Here is a 26,313-nt window from a genome sequence, read left to right as displayed (position 1 = left end):
TTGCTACAAATGCGTTCAACACATTAAAAAACACACTTTTGGAGTTTCGGACATCGATGGGGCCCGATGGGGCGGAGTTATTGGTGCGAGGCGCTTCCTTACATGTTATTAAGATGCCCCGATGATAACTTTTCCGCACTCGTCCGCAACAAGAACGCAAGGGGACCAACCCAAAACGTGCCAATTGATTAGTTTTGGGATAATCGCTTCTGGTGGACACCATTCAAAATGGAAAAAAACATCAGTGCAATTGTTTTTCTGTTCAAATATTTTGTTTTGCTTAGTAACAAAATGGTTTAATGGGTTAGAAGTTTAAACTAAGTATTTTGAGCATTTTTTAGTTTTGCACTTTTTCAATATTCGTCATTTTTCTTCTTATTTGCTTTTTCCATTTTTAGCATTTTAAATCCAATTTTTATCGGACCACTTTCCTTTGAACTGGTCTTTGCCTATTGCCTACAGATGATTCAGTTCAATTCTGGTAGCATTTGGTCGCACGGGACGCTTGCTAGGACTTATTCCCCCGAAAATCGCATTTTAAACCACTGTGCTGTGCTTCGCCTCCACCGCCTTCTGACCAACGGGATGACTCATTGACGAGCGCCAGTCACACTGCCAAAACGGACGCCCCTCCACCGTAAATTACACGATAAAAGCGCAGTAGTGAGAGAAATGTCGTTATTTATAGCGCGCACCCCGACTTGCTGTCTCTATCGCTCTTACTGCTGAATAGAGTGAGCCGACGACGGCGCCCGTGGGTTCAAACTCTTGCCCGGGGGGACTGGAGGGGCCTGGGAATTGAGGAAAGGTGCGCGGGGTGGGGGAATAAAAGGTGCTCCTGTCTGGGGGAGGGGGGGGGGCTTATCACACACCTCGTTAGCTAGGCCCCATCCAGGGACGTCCTGATGTGTTACCTGAGTCACACGCAACCGCTGGCAAGGCGGCGAGGGGGGGGGGCACGGCAGGGTACCTTCGCATCGAGTTGCTGGGGACTAGGGCGTCTGGAGCAAAGTCTGGAGCGGAGCCTGGAGGGAATCGGCTGCCGCGCGTGTCGCGTGGAGCCCTGCGTCCTCCAGGAGGGGCCTTTTGTCGTCCTGGAGGACTTACTGCACCCCAAAAATGCGTTCGCTTTTTTCACTTTTTCCAAACTGCGCTGATTTTCCCTGCGGCTCTACAGCACGGAGTCCTCCCCGCCAGCGGTTCGGGCGGTGTGGTAGTCCGTGGAGCTGGAACGCTCCGCCAGTGAATCGTGCCAGACGGACAGCTTGGGCGGCCGCCCGCCTTGTGCACGCCGCACCGGCCGCCCCTGACGTGCTGGATTATTTAGGGACGTTCCCTCGCCGTGTCCAGCGCACGCCAGCACGCAGCGGCCGGACCCTGCAGCTGCAAGTGACAGTGCAGGTGACACGCTACACCGGCTGCGGCGCTGTGACTGGGCCGCCCTGGGTCCGCATTAATACCGACTCTGTCAATGGCACGGCCCAAGAAGAGCGATTCCTCATTCAAGTTTCTCCTTTATCCAGGCAGAATTGGGCGGCCGGCTTCCCGCCCTGGATCTGCATGGCGGGCACGGCGGGCGCGGCGGCGGGGTGGGGCGCCAAACTTGTGCAGGGCCGCGCGCTCCCTGGCCAAGACCGTGACCAAGGTGCGGGCACGGCGCCAACCCCCAGCACCGCCTCGGCCCGGCTCGGGGTCAGTAGTGCGTCCCGGTCAAAGGCGACACCCCCGCAAGGATTTATGCTTTGTTTCGGAATTATTTACAGCAGTGGTCCTCGGGGGCCGATCCAGGAGGACCCAGCAGCGCAGAGGCCGATAGGAGATGGCGATACGAAAGTTTAATGTGTAGTGCTGGAGTTACTTATTCAGCTCTGCATGTTTTGTTACAATTTTTTTCAGGTTTATTTTAGTTTTTTTTCAGTTTTTTGAAAGTTTTTTTTCTTCTTTGCAGTGTGGGAACGCACTGCGGCCCGGGTGACCGACGCACGTCGGGCGTTCCATTCGTTCGCAGTATGGATGGGCCCTCTGATCAATCCATCGCGCAGGGCCGCGCCGCAGCCGCCACGCCTCTCCAGGTGCAGGTCAGCCTCCGAAACGAATGGGCCGGGCAGGCCGGGCAGCCGGGCACGGTCCAACATCCTCATGCAGCCCGGCCGGGCGCGCCGCGCGATAGAGCAGAGAGCCCTCACAGAAGCAGTGGCGCCAGGTACTCACTCGGATCGGCACTCGGAATGCATTCCAGGGCCCGGCCGGGCCGCGCACCGAACCCGCTCCACTAATGAATGAAACAGTGCACAGTGTGTTGACTTTCTCCACCGCGAGGCTGCGGGGCCGCCAGAGAGGCCGTCGTCGTCATCCCGAATCCCGGAAGCTGACACATCCAGGGAGAAAAGAGAGGGCGGCCCGCAAAGTGGATTACTACCCACTTGGCCGCCGGGCCGAGCCCGACTCCGTCTCTCTCGCACCCCCTCGGAGCGCCCCGCGAGGGCGAGAGAGACGGGGTGACAAGTTCAGCCTCGGAGCTTTGCAAAGCCCGGCCCAGGGAGGGGCGCCGAAGAGGACCAGGGCCTCGCGGAAGGAGCGGGGCGTAGCGGCCCCAGGTCACGATCCTGCCATCAAACACGCTGGATTTACCTGCAGCCCCCTCCCCTCCCCTCCCCCTCCCCTCCCGGAGACGAGTCCACCCCGGCCGCGGCGACTGGCAGTTATCTCGGTGCACCGGCCACGCGGCCACGCGCTGCCGCGCTGCATAGAGCAGGGAGGGGAGGGGGAGTGGGGGGCGCTGGAGGGGAGGGGGCGTGTCTGCGGCGTGACGGGACGGGCGCCAGCGGAGCGTGGCGACCATGATGGCGGCTACGCCTCGGCTACGTCAGGCTAGACTGCGGCGGGCAGCGCGGGACGCCTTGCGCGTAGGCAACACGCCCGCACCCCTGCCCAGCGCACTGCCTATCGTCTAGGCGCTCCGCTACCGGGCCAAAAAAAATAGTCAGTGTATTTACGTTGCGTTTCGACACTTATTTTACTACAGTGGGGCAGAATACAGTGGAGGCGGCCAAAAGTCTAGACGCGTTTTGAGCTTCAGAGTCGCTGAATGGGACTCGAACCGGGCGTGTGACCCCACCAATGGATTGCTCTCCGGACGAGGAATCCATTGGTGGGGTCACTCGTTCGGTTCGAGTCCCATTTAGCGACTCTGGAGCTCAAAACGCGTCTAGATTTTCGGCCGCCTCCTCTGGTCTTCTGGCCCACTGTGCAGCGCGCTGCGCGACAAGGCGGCTTGACCGAGTGGACCGCGGCAAAGGCCGTGTCCGTGTCGCCGGCGAAATTAGTTTAGCGTTAGATAAAGACGGAACACGCCCCGCCCCGCCACGCCCCCACCAAGAGCGACGAGCAGGCGGTGCAGTGCGGCGGCGTGGTGGATACGCCCGCCACAACAACCGAGTAACAGCTCCGGGGTTTCGCGCACAGATGCGTCCGTTTTTTCAGCGTCCGCAGAGTTACGCCGCTCGCAGCGAGGAATCCCCGTCCACCACAAGCCCCTCTCGGAGCACGCCGCCGTCGCCAAACAAACCCGTATCTACGCGCGACCGGACGTGCAGTTACGGCGATGCTCGCCGATCGGCCGCGCCACGCCACTGGGGGATTCGTGTCAACAATTAAATCCAGTCTCAGCCCGTGGAGGGGGGAGGGCCGGAGGGGTGCGGATTGCCCAGAGGAAGCCTCTGCGTTTCTGGTGGAGCAGCGGGAAAGGGGCAGTGGCGCAGCGGGGGTTGCCTACACTGCGATTCCCGTTTGCAGTTTCCCCAACAGAAAAAGTGACGTCAAATAAGATGAGGTAGCGTCCCGTTTTATTGATTTCCACTTCGAGGAACGCGTGGAGTGGCTTTTCTCGCTACCGGTATTCCTCGCGCAGTATGACTGTGTCATACAATGTCCGCGCAGAGACGTAAATTACCGCCGGCAGTGAATGCCGCTGCGAGCGTCGCGTCGCGTCTCCCTTGGCGTTGTTTGCTTTGGCGACCCGCAGTGTAGCGGCCTCGCTGCTCTCTCTCGCACCCATGGGGCGTCGTAGGAGAGCGAGAGAGTGGCGCCGGTTTGGAAACAGCCCGGCGGTCGGAGGGACAGTAACAACCGACGGCCTTTTGAGTAAATCTTGCAACGACGTTCAGGCCGTCTGGCCGGCCGCGCCCAGACGCCGGGGGAGGGCCTGCCGGTGACGGAAGCAGGAGACGAAGTGGGGAAAAGAGTTCGGAAGACCTCGGCGAGCACGGCTGTGAAGACGAGGAGGCTGAAGCCGTGGTCTGCGTCCTGGAGCCGTGGTCCGGGCGCTCGGCCAGGTGGACTGGATTGCCACCAAGCCCCGCAGAGCACGGAGGCAAAGGACCCCGCCAATCAGAAGAGAGGCCTTGCGATGCACCCCGTCCGCGCCGACCGGCCGGACGAACGCCCGACCTCTGGGGACGCCTTCATGCTCCTGCAGCACTCTGTCTCTCTCGCACACATGGGGCCTTGCAGAGGTGCGAGAGAGACAGAGCGACGCGTTGCAGCGCGGGGAGGACGGCCCTCCCTCGCCTCGTCGTCTGCTTTAATGAGCAGGCCTGTGTTGCGCGGGTCAACATATGACGAGAAAGGCGCCACGCACACTGTCAAAAAGGCAAACAAGAGCGAGGCGCAACGAGCGCTCAGAATGCAACGGCCGCCCTGCAACGGCCGAGCCGCAGGGAGGAATCAAACGGGGAAAATCGGCTCAACTCACAGTGGGCCAGACGACCGGTGGGGGCGGCCAAAACTCTATGGACGCGTTTTGAGCTCCAGAGTCGCTGGACAGGACTCGAACTGAGCGTGTGACCCCACCAATGGATTCCTCGTTCGGAGAGCAAGTCATTGATGGGGTCACACGTTCGGTTCGCGTCCAATTCAGCGACTCTGGAGCTCGAAACGCGTCTGCGATTTCGGCCGCCTCCGCCGGTCTTCTGGCCCACTGTGAGGGGCCGCGGCGTGGGTGTCACGGGCTCGTCGGCGTGGTCCGCGTGACAGGCGCTGCCACCCGACGGCCCCTCGGCGCCCCTCGGCGCCCCTCGGCCACTGCCACCTCCGGGACGTTAATGTGAAACCACCTGCCGTGAAAACGGCCCTAAAAAGTCGCCGCAAAAAGTCGATAAAAAACACACGCCGCCCCGGCAGGCCGGCAGGCCGTGGCTCCGCGGGGCGTCCGCCGCTGATTGGCGTCGCGTACGCGATCCGCAGCGAATGGCCTCAACCACTTCGGCACGTTCCATCCAAATCAGGTCCTCGTCCGTCTGTCTGTCTGTCTGTCCGTCCGTCCGCCCGCGTGTCGCTTCGGCTTCCTGTCTCTGCCCGCACGTAGGCCCGCGTCAATTTCAACAGGCGATACACGTTTGTCTTCTTCGGGGACACTGCCGCCGTGTTTGATAAGGTGTGTGTGTGCGTGTGTGTGTGTGTGCGGCCGTTTACCGTAGTGCACCGCGCCTGGCCGCGCTGCCCCGCGCTGCGTGGATGCGCCGTGGCAGCCCGGTGTGCCCCCTACCGCGAGGACTGGCGAGCTAACGAGCTTGTCAGCGGCCTGAGGTGAGCCTGCCCCCCGCCCCGTTCGGCCCCGCCGGCCCCGCCGACAACACTCTCAAACACGGCGCTCGCCGTCGCACGCCTTTTACCGTGACGACCGATGCACTGCGAAACGCGAAAAACTCACATTTTGCTGCATTATTGAACACGGTGTGGTGAGGATCGACGTGTCATTTCTATCTACTCGCGTTGGTCGCCCTCTTGTCTGCGATTTGCTCGACGCTACCGCCTCTGTGTGTGTGTGCGCGCGCCTGTGTGTGGGTGTGTGTGTGTGTAGTGGTCCTCACTACACGGCACACGCTCGGTGGCTTACGGTACAGTGCAGGTGACGTGTATCGAAGGCAGGGAGGAACGGGAAGTCTGGTTGGGGGGGGGGGGGGTCAAGGTGAGGACGCCAGAGGTGGCGCGGGCGACATCGCCGTCCGCTGCATCCCGGGCTGACCGGGCAGCAAAAGGGCTCGAAGCAGTGGCGTAGCTCCCGTGCGGCCGCAGCGGACTTGCGCGGGTCTTGGAGGATGTCGCGCAGGCCGCGGGGTCGGCGGGGAACATCCCGGCGACATGGCAGTGGCGTGGCCGGCCGTGGCAGTGCCGTTGCCGGTGGTTGCCGGCTGCCCGGCGGCGTGTTGACGGGTCGCGAGGGGGACCCTTGGGGGGACCCCGCAGGACGTCCGGGACTCTATGTCTCTACACTGTGCCAAGCCCAATTAGCTGTCCTTCCCCGCCCACCGACTCGCCACCGACACGGCGGCCAGTTCAAGAAAGCAGCGCGAAACGTTACAGAAAGGGCGTGAAAAAGTAACAGAGCCTCAAGAGGACGCAACATGAGAAAAAGAAAGAGAGAGTGGGGGAGTGGAGCGGTCGCCTCGGCCGGCTCGGCCTCGGCTCTCCTTGGCCCGACACCCTGGGCACTGGGCACCCCGGGCTGCCCGGCCAGATCACTAATCGAATCTGTCAGATGCGTAAATGAATTTCCATAAATTTTGATTATGGAATTGGTTTGGAGGGGCGAGCGGGCCGGCGGCGCGCTGGCCGTTGGAGGCGACGGGGCTTGTCTGTGTCTGCTTATTTTCATAATTGTGGCAATTAGAAATAGGCACTCGTAAAGGCTTGCCTGTATTGAGACGGACGAGGGGTCTGTTTCCGGGGGGAAAGCCGTGCTGCATTGTTGGAACAGCGCGCACGCCCCGCCAATGCAGCCCAGTCATTTTTGATTTGTTCCTGGGCTGTGCTGCCTTTATGCTGCCTTTGATGTCCATGGGATGGGATCGCCACTGGATAGGGACTGCCATTCTTGTCGGGCCGTCGCCCCCCCCCTCTTCATAAAGGCAAACGTAAACACGATGGCCGTGGAAATCATTTCCAGAACTTATTCTCGCACCTCCCCGTCCAAACGAGGCTTCGATTTATGTGAAGTTTGAAATGAAGCAATTCCACATCGCCGAGCGTCGTGACCGGCCGATCCGCACAAGGGCGACCGAACGAAGAACGTGTTACTTAACCCTTTTTCGCCACCCGAAATTATTGGCCTTTTTCGTGCTGTCAGATTGCGTACGTGTCCTAATGCTCGCTATTTTCTGGCTGTCAATGAGTTTGAAAAGTTTCCAAAAATAAATGAACGATGATGGTGAAGGTGATGATGATGGATGATGATGATGATGATGATGATGATGGTGATGATGATGATGATGATGATGATGATGATGATGATGATGATGCTGTATGAACATCCAGGCGAACAGCTCCGGAAGCAAATTTGCACTTGGAGTGCCGCGGGCGCGCATTGGGCTTGCCACCCGCGTGACTCGCCGCCCCGTGTCACATTTTTTCGGGGCGCGGCCGAAGCGACAACAATGGCGACACGACATCCGGCGGCGCAATAAGCACATGCAAAGCTCGGCGCGGGCCGGGCCAATAAGTTGAGCAGAGGAGCAGCGCGCCACAAAAGCTGGATGCCGGCTGCCAATATTCGCTCGCGAGAGCCAACAATCGTCCGCCGGAGCGGGTGGGAAGAGAAGGGAGCGGCCTGGGTTCACTTCATAAAACTGAAATAAATTCCCTCCGCGGACGTTTACCTGCGGCACGGCCTGCTCCGCCGGCTCGTCGCACGACTCTCTGAGCGCCCCGACTCGGTGGGGCCACGCCCGCGCGGACGGGGCGGACGACGTCGAGCCTCGCAAGTCAAGCAGTGTGCAGCCGCACGTGCTCGCCAACGGCGGAACGGCGGCGGCAGGGCCCAGCGGAATTTCTCATACCGGCCGCATTTTAAAGCCCGACTCGCCACTGCGAAAGCGCGAAAGCGGCGCGACGGCTCGAATTTTGAAAAGGGCGGCGGCCCATCGCCCTTGGCTTGCCGTCGGCCAGCCGTCGTCGGCGAGGTTCACGACCGTGTCATCACCGGGACCCACTCGTTGGCGTGCTCCGCGCGCATGCCAGCAAAAGTAGTGTGTGTACCGGCGCTAATCAGCCCCGCCGCACACGAGCTGTGTGTGCGTGTGTGTGTATGTGTGTGTGTGTGTGTGGCGTTTCTCGCGGGAATGTGTTCGTTCATCAGGGCCCTATAACCCCGGCTGCAACAGAGGCACGCATTGAGTCTCATGGCATGGCACCGCACCATGGGCACCTATACCTCCCTGGCGCGCGGCGCGCGCTCTCTGTGCGGGATTGGATCCGGGAGGTTTGACAGCACCGCGGCGCCTTGGCGTTGTACGCGCTCACACACACACGCACACATACACACGTAACTAACGGGCTCCCGATTAACGAGCTGCAATCACCCGCTGGGCCGGGGACTGCATGGGGCCCGGCCAGGCCCACCACCCGGGTCGCGACTGCACTTTTTACCGGGCGAGAAGAAGAAGAAGAAGAAGATGGAGAAGGACAAACGCATGCCGCGTGTGCAGGTGGCGCGAGATTGTTGCGTCCGTCTGTCTCTCTCTCTCTCTCTCTCTCTCTCTCTCTCTCTCTCTCTCTCTCTCTCTCTCTCTCTCTCTCTCTCTCTCTCTCTCTGTCCGTCGTGTTCCGAAACCGATCCTCGTCTGTATTCATTTGTGGCCCGCACCGCCCTGACGTCGCGGAGTGCCGCTGTCTGTCTGTCTGCTCGTATGTCTGTCTGCTCGTCTGTCCGTCTACGTGGTTGCGGCCGTGGTGAAAATCGCGACGACAAAAAAACGCCAAATCAGAGAGTATAACAAGTGATGGATAAAGTCTGTGTGCGCACGCCCAGCGTGTAAGTGTAACTCCAGTTTGCCCAGCCATCCCCTCAGGTGTCTTTTTCAACCAGCCCGTTCGATGATACAATGTGCGCGCATGGCTGGTGGCTGTCTGTGTGTGTGTCTGTGTGTGCGTAGCTGCTCGTGGACGGCTGAACTGGGTGGATAATTTGAAATGAATATAATAAGAACCTCGAGGCAGGCGAGCACTCACCACGCTTACAACCACCACCACCTCCTCCACCACCACCACTGCCTCTGCTGCCGCTCGGCCCTTATAATATTCTCCGTGATCCGGCGCGTGTACAAGTTCCCCGCCAACATGTTTTATTAGCGTAAGTGAGATGTCAAAGCGGTGACGGGGAGCGTCGCGGCGGCGTGCTTAGCGTGGGCCGCAGACACGCTCTCTCTCTCTCTCTCTCTCTCTCTCTCTCTCTCTCTCTCTGTGTGTGTGTGCAGCAAAGTGGGCGTTTCTCAAGACCTTGACACAAAGACGAAGTTTCGGAAAGGGAGAAACGAATCTGAGACAGAACAACGGCCTTGTCCAATAATCAACAAGCGGAGCTTCTTTTTTCGAGCCGAGCGCGCGTTCCCAGCCGGGCCGGGCCGGGGTAAAATGCAGCCCCAGGGAAAGTGCCTGGAGCACTCTGTAACTGTTTCGCTCCAAAAGTTGCATTGTTTCGTCGGCGGGACTACTGTTTGCCCAGGTTTGCCCCCACCCCTCCTTTTTTTCCAACGAGAACCAGCTCCGTCACTGGAAGGCGGATCACTGCCTCGTCCTCTCGCGGTTTCTGGGTTATCCAATTGAATCACACCCCAAAAAGGCCTTTTGTTAAGACAAGATATTCAGAACAATTTTATTTACTTACATTGCTGTTGCAATTATCAAATTGGTTCAAGAAACGGTGTTTGTGGGAGCATGTGAAGCGGGTGGGGCTGCTGAAAAAGCGTGACCTTGGAAACCGCACGCGGGCCGTGGGTTCGAATCCGCCGAACCGAGCCTTTTTTTTTGGTCCACTTTGTTTGTGTGCTCACTGGCTCAATGGAGGGGGAAACACAAACTTCCGATCGCGTTCACCTCCGAAGCAGCTTATTCGCGCAACATTTTAACAAGCCTCGTCTCGACTCGGCTCGGCCCTGTGGGTTATTTGAAAGGGATTTGCTGTGCGGACCGCGCGCCGCCCCAAAACGGCCGGATTATGAAACTTGGCGGTATTAGCGACGCGGGGCTGGAGCCGCGCTGGAGCCGCGCTAGCCGGGGTGCGGCACTAACCCAATTTATAGCGCAGCGACAAAAACACTCAGTAAAGGTTGACTTCTATCACCGCCGAGCTGATAAGAGTACCTCCACCGGAAAGTCACCTCCGGACCGTTTTAAAAATGCACAGGCAGAGGGACAGCTTACCCATTCGTACCCACGCACGGCAAGAGCGTAGCTCCCGTCGTTCTGTCTCACTCGCGCCCCTGCGGGTGCCCCTGCGGGTGCCCCTGCGGGTGCGAGAGAGACAGATCCAAGCCGAGGTCCCACAGGAACCTCTGGCCTGGCCTGGTGAATAAACAAGACCACCCCCTCAAGCACCGAGGCTAAGCTTGGTGTTATGTACCCGCGGACGTTAACGAACGATCGGACGAAGCCCTCGCTTCTCAGCCCCACAGCCTCCGAGCGTCCCGGCCGCCCGCCCCTTTGGTCCGTCCAAAGCGACGCCTCGGAGAAAAGAGCGGCGCGACGCCAAAGACCAGTAGCGAGTCGAGCGGCTCAGCCCCGGCACTGCTAAGCCGCGGTGAGCCCCTCCACTAAATGGGGAATTAATTCGACCGCCATCGAAGAGGAAGTGGCCTCGCCTAGCCCAGCGCAAGCCGGTCCGTCAAACCCCCTCCCTTCTATTTTTATTCAGATTGATGCCCGGGTCGACGGGCTGCCCACCTCCCAGGGGTGGCTGGGCTGTTGGGGACTCCTGACTCGGACTCTGGGCGGATTTGGGCCGGCCGCTCCCGAGAGCCCTCCCGCTTGACTGCTGGCAGGCCCAGGCCGGGCGATTTCTTCGCTCCAAATTGGCGATGGCGCGAGTGAGCGTCGCACAGATTCACATTCACATGCAAACGACGAGAAGGCGAAAGGGGGCCGGCGAGGTGAACAGTCCTTGCATTACAAACGAGGCATTAAGTTGCGAGTGCATATTCATCTGTTGCTGCTCTTTTTCTGCTGCGCTTTCTGCGAGGATTCTGCATGCGGGCCGCGCGGCCAAACGGCAGGGCGCTGCACCCTCGGTGCATACCGAATTTCGCGCCCGAAAGAAATGACGTTCTGCACTTTTGGCACGTCGCTTTTGTGGGGCTCGCCAACGGTTCGGCCGACTGGACTGCGGGGCCCCCGCTGGGACTCGAACCAGCGACAGTTATCGCCGCCGGGGTGTAAGCGACGAGGGCCCCAAATGGAGTTGCAGCGACTTTCCATACGTGCCCCGAAAATATCAAGGATGACTTGAAAAATGAGGAGTGAGGAGATTTTTACAACTGGATTTTTCATAACTCAAAAAATCAACTGTTTCAAAAAATATTAACAGGGCTGGTCACAAAAAAAAATTAAAAATTCTGACCATGTCGGCAAATAATGCAGTTTGCCCTTGAAGGCCAGCCTCTCCCACCCGATCGCTTTCGTAACCTTCCGAACAGTTCCCGAAACACACTCCATCCACGCACGGCCAGTTGATTGGTTTATCAAACAAGGCTGCACAATACGCCCGTATCGTGTTCGGATAAAAGCGTTTCGAGTAATTCGATTTGGACGCCACCCGGCTGGCACCTCCTCGGAGCGGTATGCTACTGCGAGCGCTCTCTCTCTCTCTCTCTCTCTCTCTCTCTCTCTCTCTCTCTCCTCTCTCTCTCTCTCTCTCTCTCCCGATGAGTTATCGCCGGACTCCTCGAAGCGCCTCGTCGCGCTGCAGCTGGACCCCTCTAGCAAGGACGGACGCAACGAGACAGGTGCAGGCTGTCACTTAATCGAGGACCTCGGGGGAGGAAAATGATTGCGTGCCGCGAGTGACGCTGGAACACGCCCAGGTTCCAAGTGAGACAATCCAACCGGTCGCCTGGAGATTACGCACCGCAACACTGTGGTTTTTAAGGGGGTTTATTTTGATTTTTTGTGGCTGCGCCGCGTTTTTGAACGGGCGGCAATACTTTAGGGTCGCGTTTCACAGTGTGACGCGCGATGCCGGAATGCAGTGACAGTGCAGTGACAGTGCAGCGACGCCACCACACTGCGCGACACGTGCGAGAGACACGCAACGAGTCGGCGGTAAATTTCCCTAAGTGACAAACTAATAACTAATATGTATAATGGCAGCGCCACCCCAACATGTGCTGCACACACACACACACACACACACACACGTAAATTCACTCACACAGACACACACAATGCTCACGCATGCACGGGGAGGCAACTCCCTTAATGGGAACGTAATCAATGTGGGTGCAGCTTTGATGTTTGCAAGACTGGCATTGTTGTGTGTGCGCTTCGCAGGCAATACCGCGCGAGGCGCGAGCTGCAGGGACACATCCAAAATCTTTCCGAAATGTAGTAGAAGGGCCGCGGGAAAGGGTTAATTTTGGCTTCTTCGCGATCGGTTTGAGCTGGCGGCGCGGTTTTGCCGCGGTGCACCCAGACGAGCAGGGATAGGGGTGTGACGAGTTCGGTCCTGGTTCGCCGTATTGTTAGACCGGCGGCTAGAGTGGAGACCCGTGACCGACGGGCTGACGGGCCGACAGGCCGACAGCGAGGCGGCCGCTAATTTTTGACAGGGGAATCATTCATAGGGCGAGGCGCCAGGCGGGGACAGGGGCGGCACGGCGGCGGCACAGCGCGTGGCAGGAAGGTGCAGGGAGGCGCTGGGACCGCGACGCGACGCGTGTGGGGCTTTGAGCCATCCGACACCCGCCCTCGAAGCGTGGGCAATTATAAGAGTCTTTGGTGGCCCGCGAGGCAGTAAAGAATTCTGTCACGGGTTCGACTCCCCGCCCCGGCCGCGCGCGTTTTCGGACGGAAATAATTAATTGGGGCGCGAGAGGGAGAGAGAGAGAAAGTGAGAGAGCTAGGCGACACGCAGTTTTACAAGGGAGTGGGAACGGTCCCGTGACCGCACCAGCCGGGCCCAGCCCGCGGGGAGGCGTTTTTGAGCTGCGCTGTGGCCTGCTGTGTGTCTCCATGACTTGTTTCGTCCGGCCCCGCCCTGCCCCGCCCCGCCTCGCCACGCGAAAAACGAAAATGTAACGCTAGCGCACCGCCCTAGGCCATGCGGCTCCGAAATAACCCATGAGAAACATTTAATCAAAAACAACGGGGACGTGACAAAAGCGACCCCCAGGGCTCCACTACCCCCCACTCCCCCCTCTTTTCGCCCTTTTTCCAGCGGGACTTCCCCGCGCCACGCCGCCACAAGTTGGAGAGAGCACTCCACCACCTCGGCGTAATTTCAAATGGAATGTCTGGCGGACTGCTGGGAAACGCGTGTAAAAAGAGTGAGCGACAGGCGGACCGAGATTCAACGCCATTTAGCGACTCGCGATTTTTTTTTTTTTTTTTTTGCTGTGTAACACCCCGAATAAACACGAGCATAACGCCCGTGTGCTTCTATTGCGGGTCGAATGAAAATGAATAATGATTATGCAGAGCAGCCCTAAGAGGATTCCAATATGCCGCGGCTCGGCGCCCCGATGTTTCGCACAACAACTACCGCTTTTTAAATTTCAAATCATCGACACCGGAAAAAAAGATTCCCTTCAAGCCAACGGACTCTTTTTTTTTTTTTTTTTTTGAAATTCAGCCTGTCTATTTCCGGCGGAGCCTCAGCCTCACCTCTAACAGGTTTCGTTTTTTTTTCTATTTCAATACGTAAAAAACGAACTGGCCAATCGGACAGCGAGTTGCTGCAGGTGCACGCTAAACAGCAGCCATGGCAACAGACCATACGTCCTTCCGCACAATTAGCCCGTCTCTAAATGATCTAATTACGAGTAATAACGCATAATCCAGTGCGCACGCTGCGCGCACGGTGGGAAACACGAACCATTCGCAGCCAAGGTCTGAGACAGGAAGCACCTCCCCTTTCTCTGTCTGTTTGTCTGTTCACCGGGCTGTCTGTCTGTCCGTCTGTCTGGCTGATAGGAACATGCGCAGCGAGCGTCTAATTCAGTGCAAAACGATGACCGGGGCAGCGATAGGGCGAATGATGGAAGATAACCAGACAACAGGAAGGGCCCGGGATAACTCCAGACAAGGTAACCTTAACCAAGCAAGCTGCCTTCAGAAAAATCTATCGAAATCAACGTTTGAAATGCTTTTCAAAGGATTATAAATAGGCAGCAGGGTTTGAAACCAGGTCGCAGGTTCTAGGAGCTAGGCCCCAGGCTATCTGGGGGATCGTGGTGTGCGAACGGAGCTTCTTATTCGACGCGTTACTGAGAGTCGTCTAATGGGACAGACCGATGGAGAGACATAGCTGCCGGGCGCTGCGCTGCCGGGCGGCGCGAAGCGCCAAGTCAGTCGGCCCGAAGCGTCCCGACGCCGCCAGCCGTCGTGCCGAGGCGCACCAACACACCGGAGTGAGAAGGGACAAAAACAAAGGCGGGAAACAAAGTAAACGACAGTCAATTGGCGCTTTGAAGCTCCGTTCCGCTGCAAAGCAACGCGGGGCGGCGCGTGATTGGCCGGAACGGCCGGCGGGACGGCCAACCCGGCGCACGGAAACACTCCCAAAAACGAGCGGGAAAACAACCCACGGCGGTAAAAAAGGGTTTAAAGAGAATCTAGTTGCGAGCTTGGAAAGCGTCAACAAAGGGGAGTCGCGACGACATAACCCTAATTACATGTTTTTCATGCCAACTTTATGAACATTGTTCAACAACTTCATATGTCAGGGACCACGGAGGGGGCAGTTTTCTCAGGACTTCAGCAGGGGTTGAAAAGTGCGCTTTGGCTTGCCTTAGGCTGCAGATGCAAAAGTCAGCTGTTTTCATTTTTCCCCCAGACGCTGCGTGCGTTTTGGACATTGGCGGCTAATTGAATTTGCGGAGTGAACACGCGGCGCGGCTGGCGGCCGGCACCACGGTCGGCTGGGCCTAACCTGACCCCTGGCCGACGCGCGGGCGTCGCGCCTCGCGGGAGGGGTGGGCGAAGGCCGGCGAAGGCGCCGAGTGCGAGGGAGACGGGCGAGCTCTCGTGCAGCGGGGCGGGCCATCCGGTTGAAGTAAAACCCGGGCAATTGAATTTGATTCCCATCGCCCGGGCTGATAATTTGAGGCACCGACTCGCACGAGTTTGGCGCGCGCGCTGCCGCCGGGAACCTCCCCGGGAACCTCCCCGCCCCGGGGTCGTGGGACCGTCGGGGCGCAGCAGAACAACGGGACGAGCGTGAGGTGCGAGTCGTGTTGAATGACGAAAGGCGACGCGTAGTTCGCAGGAAAGACGAGACGAACGGCACAAAGTTCAAGATTCGCCTCCCCAGCTCTGCCAACAACAGCGCCTCGTCGCTGTGTCTCTCTCGCACCCCTACGGGAGGCACGGTGAGTGCGAGAGAGACAGAGTGTTGGGGCCGCGAGGCCGGCGAGGGGGCCGCGCTGTCTGAGGAATCCGTGGCGAGTCGACGCTGTCCAGCCCCAGCCCTCCTCGCGCCTCGCCCCGTCGATGGAGTGCCTGTTCGTGCCGACCGCGCCCCGCGTGTGACAGCGCGCAGCTAGCTCGGGGAATATTATTACATCATCCGACGCAGAGCAGCGACTCCCTGTCCGGAGGCTGTTTTCCGAATTGCTATTCAAGGCTTTTCCGGACGAGATTAGGCCCGGATGACAGCGGCTGGCAACAGAACCGGAGGCCTCCGCCAGAGGGCGCGCGCATCGCGGCGGCCGCGGCGCGCGTGCCGCCTAGCCTGGAGAGCCTCAGTTCGCCAGGCCCGCTCATTAATTCTAATTTTCCCTTGATTTAAGCCCGCCTGGCCGGCCCCGGCCCGCCACGCCCCGACCGATTACATTTCGAGGATGCATTTTTCAACGCGCGCCGGGGCCGCCGGCCTGCAGTTTCAAAGTGCGGCCCAAGTTTTTTCATCTGTCTCTGCGGTAATGCCAGCTGGCAGCCCCGCGCGCGGCGCGCCCTGCGCGCCCTGCGTGGGGCGAGGTGTGGTCAGTGCTACCAACCCCCCCCCCCCCTGTCGCCCCCAGCCTTTGATTGCTCGTTTAGTCGTCTGCGGCGTGTCGGCCGGGCCTGGCGGGCCTGCCGACCGATTCAGAAGATCGCTCTGTCTCTCTCCCACCCTCACGGAGAGCCCCATGAGTGCGAGAGAGACAGAGCGGCGAAACGACTCTTGTGACTCGCTCGGCTGGCCGGTCCCTTTCGAGCGTCCGCCCCGCGTCCCGCGTTCCTCCGCTAACAACTTGCACCTGCCAAATCGTCACTCTCCGAGCGACCGCGTGCCGCCGCGCACGATGACGACGCCTGGGCATGGGTTCAACTCCCGCGCGGTGCTACCTCTCGTCTTCCTTTTGTCGTTTTTGTTTTTTCGTCTCGTTCCATCGGCCGATCAAGGGGCCGGGCAGGGCGAGTGAGACACTTGCCCGGGTTCGCACGGGGCGGGACAGGGACATGGCACGCCCCGCGTGAGCGTGGCAACTTTTCACACAGGTCGTCCTACTCCGAACATGGTCACTCTAGCGTACCCTGGCGGTTTTTTCTAGTGTAGGCCCGCCACTGCGAACCACGCCCCGGCGATGCAGGAACAACAACAACGTCATCATTTGGATGCGAGCGACAGTGGCACAAGGGCTGTGTGACTGCGCGCTGCCGTGGACGTCTTTCATGTGTTGCCAAAAGACGAGAATAACGACATGGTGCGTGTAGTTGTGTCAGGGAATGCCGCGCCGCGGTGCAGGGAGAGAGAGAGAGAGAGAGAGAGAGAGAGAGAGCGGCGAGGAAGTGCTCCAGAGGGGCGCATCGCCTCGACGCGCTCCCTTCGCCAGTTGCTGCTTCTGCCATGGCCCGAGGGCGGCTCGCAAAATTTTCTTTAATGGAAGAAGTGTATTTTTCGGGTTTGTGCCCCGAGGCGCGCGAGGCCAGGCAGTGGAGAGGGACAGGGCGGGGAGGACGGGAAAGCAGAGCAGAGTTGAGACGCGCCGTGGACAGCGACGACGGACAGATGTGTCGTTTGTCATTGACAGTGTGCCGGACTTTGGCGCCCCCTAATGGAACGTATTCGGCTTAATAAATGGCCATCGAACTTGCCACTTTTTCCTTATTCCGGGCAAGGGGGAGAGGGGGGGCTCCCCGGGGTGGAGGACCGCGCCGGCTGCTCGGACCGCGCGCGGCTGGCTGCCCTGGCTGCCCTGGCTAGCCGTGCTTCCCAAAGTTTGCCAATCTTCCAAGCACTGACCCAAGCCAGCAAGCCAGACCTCAGGCTGTCAGCCCCGCAGCAGGCAGAGCGGCCTAGAGATTGCAGCCTAACCGCCGGCCCGCCACACTGGCTGGCCCTTGCGTCCTCATCAAGGCCCACTATCGGGGAATCCACTCATTAATATCGGGGTTGGCCAGCCTGGGGTCAGGCGGCCAGCCTAGTGCAGTGCCAGTGCAGCCACGCCCCGGTATCTCCGTTTCTGTCCAGGCAAAACTCCTTGGGTTGAAGTTGGCAGGCCCTGGTTGGCGACGCTGCACTGTGGATGCTTGCCACTGGCTGTATCTCGCTAGCTGCTCGCGCAGGGTGCGTCCACCTGCACGGGTCGGACGACAAGGAACAGGACCCCCAGAACGGCCCCTCTCACGGTGGGGCGCGCTGCCGTCCCTGGGAATCGGCAAGCTGCGAACTATCGTTTTATTGGCAAACAATACACGCAGCGCGGACGCAGCGCGCCGAAAGCCCCAAACTTGACAGATAGAACTCAAGGGAATAGGCTAGCTCGGGGCAGCAGCGGCGCCAACCAGGAAAAAGTTGCAGTGGACTTATCACGGAGGGTGTGGTTTCACCCAGAGAGAGAGAGAGAGAGAGAGAGAGAGAGAGAGAGATGCAAGTCAAACGGTTTGCATTATATTCGGCGGGCGCAGCTAGAGCAGCGCATAAGGCTTGAAAGTTTGGCAAAGCTCTTGGCCGTAATCCCGGCTGTTTCATGGAAACCCTCGCTGCGCCAGAGACTGGGAAAGAGTTGGCGCGGCCCGCGGCGGAGCGAGAGAGATAGAACTAGTTTTTTCATCTTTAGGGTGTGTGATGGCGACGGAGGCATTGCTGGCGTCTCTTGACCTGTCCCAATGCTGGAGACGCATTTAGCGACTCTGGAGCTCAAAACGCGTCTAGAGTTTTGGCCGCCTCCACTGGTCTTCTGGCCCACTGTGCGGCCTTCGCCTTGCCTCCCCGTTGAAGCCTCGCCACTCGCCGCCTCGACGCGGCGCTTCGGGGCTTCCGCGGCGCATCAGGGAGATTTTCGCGCTAATAGTTTGCTCCCGTCATTAATAATCGACGGCGTTAATCGCGCAAACAGAGTGGAACAGAGCGGAACGGAGCGGAACGGAAAACTCCGGTGAGGTGCGCACTTTGTTTCGCGAGCCACGTGACTTATGGCGGAGTGAGGAGGAGGCACTGCCGCCACCATCACCATCACCAGGCCGCCACCGCGGCCAGGGATAAATGGTGGTGATTTCGCCATCAAAATATCAACAAACTTTGCATTACACAGCGAGCGGTAAACACGATAGCGCATGCTGGCTGGCGCAGGACTGGCGGTGGTGTCCCCGTGGCGTGGCGTGGCGTGCCGTGCCGAGCCGTGCGGAAACGGGTCCGGAGCGCCGACTTCCCGCGCGATGCCAGGGGATGCCCCATCAGGCACATTTCCGGCAAACGAGAAGCGGCCGTGCTCCGGCGCGATAATGGCGCCTCCATTGTAGGAGACGAGTCTTCGTCTTCGCCGAGGGTTCGAATACCGACAGCCCCATTCATATTTTTCTATTTCTTTTTGCGGCCGCGTGTGTGCGCTGTGAACATCACGGGGACTGAGGGGGCGATATTGGCAGTCCGAATCCCCCGAAGGAGAGACACGTTTGCGGGTTGATGTGTTGGAAAGTCTTACTTACAGCACGCAGTTCGGGGGGCCTCTGGGGCCGGGCGGGGTCGGGGCCCGCACGAGCTCCTCTGCCCCCACGCGTCAACGCCTAATGGTGGAATCAAACCGGAGATGTAACCAAGAAATATGGAGGGGTGGCGGTCCAGAGGGGCAGAGATATATCCCTGCGGTGTGTGTGTGTGTGTGTGTGTGTGTTGTGTGTGTGTGTGTGTGTGTCTGTGTGTGTGTGTGTGTCTGAGGAAGAGGGTGAAACAGAGATGACGAGTGACGAGATGACGATGGGCTGTGTAGGACTCGTTATGAACAAAAAAGGCAAAAATTAAGCCGCCCCGGGGGCCTGTGCGATCGCAGGGAGTCGGCTGCCAAGATACTCAGTAGCCGGCTGAAGCTGACGGGGTGGTCGAGGGAGGCGGCAGGGAGGCGCAAGAGCCGCGGTTGCGCAGGCAGCGGGCCAGTCCAAGGTGGGGTGGGGGTGGGGTCCAAGACAAACACTCGTCTCCGGGCGAAATTGCCGTCGCATTTATGAAATCGCTCGACCGAGAGAGAAACTTCCCTTCCCTTCCCCGGGTGCGAAAGTAACTTACACATCGCGAGCGACTTCCTTGAGACTACGCCCGGCCCGCCAATATTGGGCGGCCGAGTCCACGGCCCTCGAGCAACAAAATAAAACTTTTCGTGTAAAGTGAGTCATTACCGGCTGAATACAGTCCGAATCGTAATCCGGACAGAGATAATCGATTTACAGGATGCCTCGCTCTCGCTCCGTTCCCCGCCTTCCGAAGAGGAACCGCGCTGTTTCGCGGTTTTCTTCTTTTTTTCGGGGAAAAAGTGCGGAGCCCAGCTGGAGCGCCTGGCGGGTAGGCAACCCGAGCGAAAAAGGCCACCCGCCCGCACGGCTGCGCTCGGGTTGCCTACCCGCCGGGCGCTCCGCCAGCCGAGCCCCGCCGTGCTCTGCTTTCTCGACTAGTTTGTTTTGCGCGTGTTTTGCTTTTTCGAGCTCTCTCTTCTCTCCGAGAGCATATCGAGGAGTCGACCCGCCGAAATGACGAGCCGGGCGTGACTGCGTGACCACTCGACGCGAGAACTGCTGAAAATGGGAAAAGGGCGCCGATGGTGTTGGTCGGCGTGCGTGTGTGAGTGAGTGAGTGCGGCTGTGTGATTTGGGTGGCTGGTGACAGGAAAAGGACAAGGAGGGGAAATGGGAATGGCTCCCAGGAGCACCGCGCCGTCGACGCCGCCGTCGTCGCCGTCGCCTTCGGAGGGGCGAGGGCTGCGATGCAGCGAGCGCCGTGCGGACGGGGCGGACGGGGCCGCTGTCACCGACTTCATCACTCTATTGGACGCGGCCAGACAAAACTATGTATTGGGTTTCGGCCCCTCGTTCGGCGCGTGGCGGGGCGGGGCGGGGTGTGGCGGGGCGGGGTGTGGCGGGCCGGGGCGGGGGGGGGCGGCGTCGTGCCACTCGGCGCCGAGCCAGAGAAGCACCGCGGCGACAAATTGTTGAGACCCTTCCTCCCCCTCCCCCTTCCCCCGAACAATCCTTTCCCGTGACAAACTCATGTCCCTCCACCCTCACCTCCCCGGCCCGGCGGCCCGGCGGCCTGGTCCGCCCGGTGCGGTCGGCGCGAGCACGATCCCAGGCGCGGCCAACAGCGCCCTGCTCGCGGTGCTGCAGAGCAAGCGGCACTCTGTCTCTCTCGCACTCGTGGGGGTGGAAGAGAGACAGCCCGCTGGTGGTGCGGTATCAAGTCACCGTGTAATGCTGCTGGCAGGGTGGCCGTTGTTGCCGCTGTCGCTCTGTCTCTCTCGCACCCCGGCGGAGAGCCCCACGGGTGTGACAGAGACGGGCACTCCTGTCCGCGCTATTTTTTTGGTCGCCGTGATGATGCAAATTCCGAAAGCCCGGCACCGTCACGCCGGACAGCGGCGAGGACAGAGGACAGTGCACTGCCCCCGGCAGCCCAAAGACTCTCCCAACCAACGGAGCGCTGTTTTTCGCGTCCCCCCCCAAAAAAAAATGCGTTTAATAATTTACAGCTTTCATTTTTGTTGGTTTACTTCTTTTCTTCGAAACTTTTTAATGATTTTCTTTTTCACTCTCGCACGGGCGTTTAGGGGCTCTGAAGTCCGCACACCCACAGCGTCCAACGACCTGCGCAGCGAGTCCTGCCGGGTATGAGCAAAATGTGACTGTGTGTGTGTGTGTGTGTGTGTGTGTGTGTGTGTGTGTGTGTGATCTTGCACGGCGACGTCGGTATGTGGCGAGTCGGGCGCCAAGTGACGCCGCCCGGAACTTGGGTCCACTCCCCCGCGCCTGGTGTTGGTGTATACAGATTGCAGACCGCAATGCCACCCCCCTCCCCCCCCTCCCACTCGGTTGCGTCCAGCGGCCGCCGGCCAGACCAGGGGCAAGGCGGCAGGGCCCGGCCCGACTGCGGAATTCAAACTTAATTTTAAGTCGGTTGGGTTGAACGTAGTTCAAAGTAATCCTCAACTATGGACCCGCACGGCCCACGGCGCGCCTCGGCCACGGCACGGCCTCGGCCACGGCCTCTGGGGAGCGGCACGTCATGGAGCGGGGCTGCCGGTCGGCGTGGCGGGGTGTTCGGGGGCGTGTTCGGGTTCGGGGGTAAAAACAGGGGGTGGGCCAGCTGGGCATCCCGCCAGCGATGCAGCACACAGTCTCCAAGTTTCTCCCTACACTACACGGACAAGATCGTGCATTCCGAGAGAGGGGAGCGGCTCAGCGCTGCTCAGCGGCGGCGCGCCCCAGCGGCGGCCTGGACGACCCCACTGCTGGATTATGACTGGGGCCTAGGCTCCCGGAACCCGGAACCAGCAGGGCCACTGTCTCTCCGGAAGCCGGCAATGAGTGGCCGGCAGGCTATCAGTGCAGCCACCCCTCGCGCCAGCCACCCCGCCAAAATACGGGGCCCTGTTATTAACCTGCAGGATCAACGCGCAGCCGTAAACGCTGATGCTGTGGTGGATGGCGGCGGTGAGCTTGGCGGCGGCGGAGATTTCATTTTTGACCTTTTTGCGCGCGGCGGTTGGGTTGGCAGCTACTCGGTACCACTCCAAAGTGACCCAGTACCCGTTCGGGGTGACATCATCCCTCGCCGCAACTCACGCCCCCTCCCCCACCCCTTGGCCTCGCCCTTGGCCGGGTCCCTCGGAGATCGTTTAATAAGCTTTTCTTGCGGCCAAACTTTGGCCACATCGACTTAAGCGCATCGAGGAGCGTAAATTCTCATTTGTGCGCGTGGGCCTTCCTCCATATCACGCGGTCCCCTAAGACGCGCCCCCGCCGCACCCCGCCCCGCCCCGCCCTCGCACGCGGCGCGCACTCGGCGCCGGCACGCCCAGAAGGGACGGAAATGGACGTTTTATCGTAATTATTCGGCATTCATTCGTGCCAAATTTCTGTAATGGAAATGTGTCCGAGCGCGGGTTCCGTTTTTCGCAGTGTGGCGGCGCTTCATTCATGCCGACACAATGGCGGGCATGGCGAGCGCGGCGAGCGAGGCGCGGCGCGGCCACCCCCTGCATACGTTCGCCCATTCCGAAACTCACCAGTCGCTACTTGCACTGCACTGCACTTATTTTTTGCCGTCCCGGGTCAGTGCCGGGAGAGCAATTTGGGCCATTTAGACTTTGTTCGGGCTGGCGGGGCTGGCGCGGTGCTGGCGGTGGTGCCACTGCATGCGGCGCCCTCCCCCTCCCCCCACCCCGACGGGACGGCCGTTGAACTGAGCGGGGTGGGCGGGGGCCGCAACGGGGGCCGCAAATGAGACAAAAGCAGGCAGTGCCAACTTGACCATTCTACCCGTTTTTGGCATCGGTGTCGCGCAAACGGCGAGCGTTCGTTGCGACCCCTGTCAACGCGGCAATTTGAAAGCACACTGGGAAACGGGGTAGGTACGCTGGAAACCCTTCGGGGGTCGAAAACTGTGCATGACGGACGAAGCCAGCGACCGAGGCGAGTCGAGCGAGATATCGACGCGACTCTCGAAATGCCCTCTGGAATGAATAATTGAAACGGCTGCGCCCTTCCGAGACGACGACGGCCTCCAAGGCGTCGCCGGGCGTCGCCGGGCGTCGCGGAAGAAAGGCCGAGGGAGAGAGAGCACATTCCGGGGCGTCGTTCCGGGATCAAAACACGTGTCCCATTCTACGCTCATCAATGAGCCCTCCCCTCCGGGCCTCTCTCTCTCGCTCTCGCTGCTGCTGCGCCGCGCCCTCGCTCCGCACGCCCCGCTCCGCGCGCTCCGCTCCCGGAGGACGCCAAGCAAAGCCTGGGGGTCTTAGAGATGCAAATGGGCCAAGGCGCCGCGGCGGCACTGCACTGCAAAAAGGCCCCTTCCGTACAATCAATTTTACAGCAAATTTGGCGGCCGGCGTCGACTAGCGCCGCGACTAGCGACGCTACTTAGCAGAAGCACAACAGGCGTCGGGGAGGGTCTTACGGTGGCGCTGCAGGCGAGACGCTGATGGCGCTGGGGGTGGCCGAGGCCGAGGCCGACGTCAGAGACCACGCTCGTGGAGTCGCGGAGGAACACTGGAGAGATCCTTCTTGAAGTTAGAACCAACGTGCTTTTCGAGCGACCCGGAAACTAAAATCAGGGACACTAGATAAGCGGACGCGCTAGCGACTCCGCCAAAGGATGACTGAAGATACAGAGGGATGGAGAACGGTGACGCCGAAAAGGGTGAAATTATCTTTTTGGAGCAGCGGCCGGCTTCACGGCGAAGAAACTCCCCTACGAAGACAGCTGGGTCGGCATCAAGATACGGTGTATTTTTTGGGGCCTCCTCCACTGCAAGCTTCCCCATCCATCGGTCGCGTCTCGGAGTCTCAAAGCCCCGCCAGAGCTCTAGCCACTGTCCGTCAGAGTGGCGGCACGCAGCGCGAAGATGATGAAAGGAATGCAACTGTTTGAGGGATCGGGGCGGAGGGAGAAGGGTGGTTCGCTGAATGGGGCGGGGCGTGGCGGGGCGTGCGTGCATATCTGATGCTGTAAATGGTGTATCTGCGCGTCCCCCAAGGAGGGCCGGCAGGACACAAACCTTTGGCGCCCCTCGCCACCTCGTCTCTATTTTCCGGCCTACGACCTCCCCTCCGTGGACACGGGGTGCATCGAGTGGAGGCGGGGCGGGACGGGCCGTGGCGTGCAAACAGCTTGGGTTTCCCCGCCATTGAAAAGCCCTTTTAAAAGCAGCGAGATGCAAGAATTCGCGGGGCAGCGGTCGTGTATTTGAACTCGGCGAGCGTACTACTATTGGTCCAACTTCGTCTTCTTTTCACTTCTTTTTTTTTGCAGTCATTGTGGCAGTTTGCGCCATAGAATGACGCGGGGTGCAGGCAGGCCGCGGCGAAACAAGCGAAACGCGATCAGAATGGGGGCGGCGGAGCGCGCGCATTTTAAATATTGAAGTGTCGTGCTTGCTCCACAAAGAAAAAGCTGTGCGGCGCCGCGACGGCGGGCGCTTTCAGTACTTCCAGTGAGCTGGCCGGTTGGGGTTGGGGAGGGGGGGGGGGAACGCAGCGCAGCCCTGCATCGCCCGCCCTGTGAATAGTCGGCACAGATTCCCCGCAGGGCGCGGCCGGGCTGTTTGAATATTATGAAGCGGCGGAAAGAACAGAAAGGCGCGCAAAGGCAGAAACACATCAAACAATTGCAAATTTTTGCGCGTAACCCTTTTATTTTCATACTTCGCGCGGGCAGATCGCACGCATTGTGCACCGCCGGCCGGCCGCTACTCGAATATCAATTTTTCATCGCCGCCCCCGCCGCCCCCGCGCACAGTTCGGCAGGCGCACGGCGCCGGCTGGCCGAACCACGGGGGACGACCGCCACCGACGCCGCCGCCGCCTGCTCTGGGATGTTTCAACATTTTAAATTTTTACGAGGGCCTAGGCTGTGCAGGCTGTGCCAGGCCGGCCAGGACGGCGTCGCGACGCGTCTTTCCGACGCGGACGGCGCGTGCTGCGTGTGCCGCGCCGCCTCGCCGTTTCCGGCCATGAATAAACCGGAAGTGCCGCACGCGGTTTGCACCTTGCCGGTGGCTGCGTTCCCCGACGCCATCCTGGTCGATTCTCCAGTGGCTCCAGCGCGCTCCAGCAGCGCCATTCCAGTCTGTTCCCCAGCAGAAATTCGCTCTGGAAAATTCTCCAGTGTCACTTCACCAGTGCGGCGCCCTCTCCAGCACCAGATCGTCTCCACCACTGCGTCTTCGGCACTGTCGCCCTACGGAAATTCCCGCATATCGTTGATGTCTGAGTTTTGCTTCCCGCACCCTGGACAAGACTCCAGCCTGGCGGGCGTTTCCGTCGCTCTGTCTCTCTCGCACTCATGGGGGCGTCCCGTATGAGTGCGAGAGAGACAGAGCGACGAAAGCGACTCTGAGTCTGCTGGCGGTCCTGGCGGGGGCGCCTGGCTAATCCACTAATGAGATGCAGAGGCCTGGCCGCCTGGCCGCGCGCCGGGCCGAGGGGCGGCTCGACTCCTTTATGGAGTGTCTGGCGTGGCCTGGCGTGGCCTGGCGCTGCACCGCCGTTATGTCGCACTCCATGTGCAGCACGGCAGCACGGCCACCACCCAGCGAGCGTGCGCACAGCACTGTGCGTGCGCTGCGTACTGTACAGTCACGCGCGAAAGGCATTGACACTGTCGGAGACGGGGTGGCTTCCAGGCGGCTGAATGGTGGGGGTTGCACTGGACACGCTGTCCACAGAAAGCTGTGAGGTTGGATGAGACAAAGCTCGAGCCAAAACCGCTTGCTGCTGTGAGGTGGTCCCGAAGGCACCCTGCGCGGAGACCTGAACCCTTGGAGTGTAAGCTGAGGGCTGCATGGAGGAGTGTGCCCCCAGGCCCACCACCACCGTGTGACTGCCGCTGTCGCGCCCCGCCCCGCCCCGCCCCGCCCCGCCTCGCCGGCAGACACTGCGCAGGGAGATTAACCCCATTAGCGCTGGCGGACACGTGGCCGCCCCGCCCGGCCCCGCCAGTGTATGGGAAATTGCTCGGCCGGCCCACAAACCAACCCTACAGTGCAGCGCAGCTAGCGCAGCCGGTGACGGTGACAGTTCGCGGACCAACGCCACAGGTGCTGGCAATATTTACCTTGTTTTAATGCCCGGGGATAATCCGACCCAACGCGCCATGCCGCTGCATATTTCCAGCACCGTGCGAAACGGGCAAGTGCGGGGCGGGGCGGGGCGCCTCGTGTCGCCCCTAGCGTCCTCGCGAAGGCCCCGCGGCTCCTGTCCGCGACAGGCTTGGCTGCGCCCTAGGCCGCGCCGCTGCGCCCTTTGCAGACTGATTCCGCGTGGCGTTCCGTCGCTGTCTCTCTCGCACCAGTGCGGAAGGCCGCGTGAGTGCGAGAGAGACAGGAACCGCCCCCGGCGCCCTGGGCCTTGCCGCGG

The 26,313-nt window shown here is 60.2% G+C and overlaps 1 protein-coding gene across 2 annotated transcripts in view; it reads left to right on the top strand.

Moving 5' to 3' along the window:
* Positions 1 to 26,313, top strand: part of LOC117652614 — an 88,542-nt gene that overhangs the window by 41,175 nt on the left and 21,054 nt on the right. For both annotated transcript variants that reach the window (XR_004588175.1, XM_034397660.1), the window contains exon 2: positions 1,949 to 2,078. Coding sequence is in view for 1 of the 2 variants with exons in the window: in XM_034397660.1 (XP_034253551.1) it covers positions 1,949 to 2,078 (130 nt within the window). In the remaining variant the exon portion in view is untranslated. The remainder of the gene's footprint in view (positions 1 to 1,948; positions 2,079 to 26,313) is intronic.

The sequence above is a fragment of the Thrips palmi genome, unplaced genomic scaffold (assembly GCF_012932325.1).
Source record: "Thrips palmi isolate BJ-2018 unplaced genomic scaffold, TpBJ-2018v1 HiC_scaffold_7, whole genome shotgun sequence".
NCBI lineage: Eukaryota > Metazoa > Arthropoda > Insecta > Thysanoptera > Thripidae > Thrips > Thrips palmi.
The sequence above is the reverse complement of the archived record's forward strand: the minus strand, read 5'-3'. Positions and strand labels throughout refer to the sequence as shown.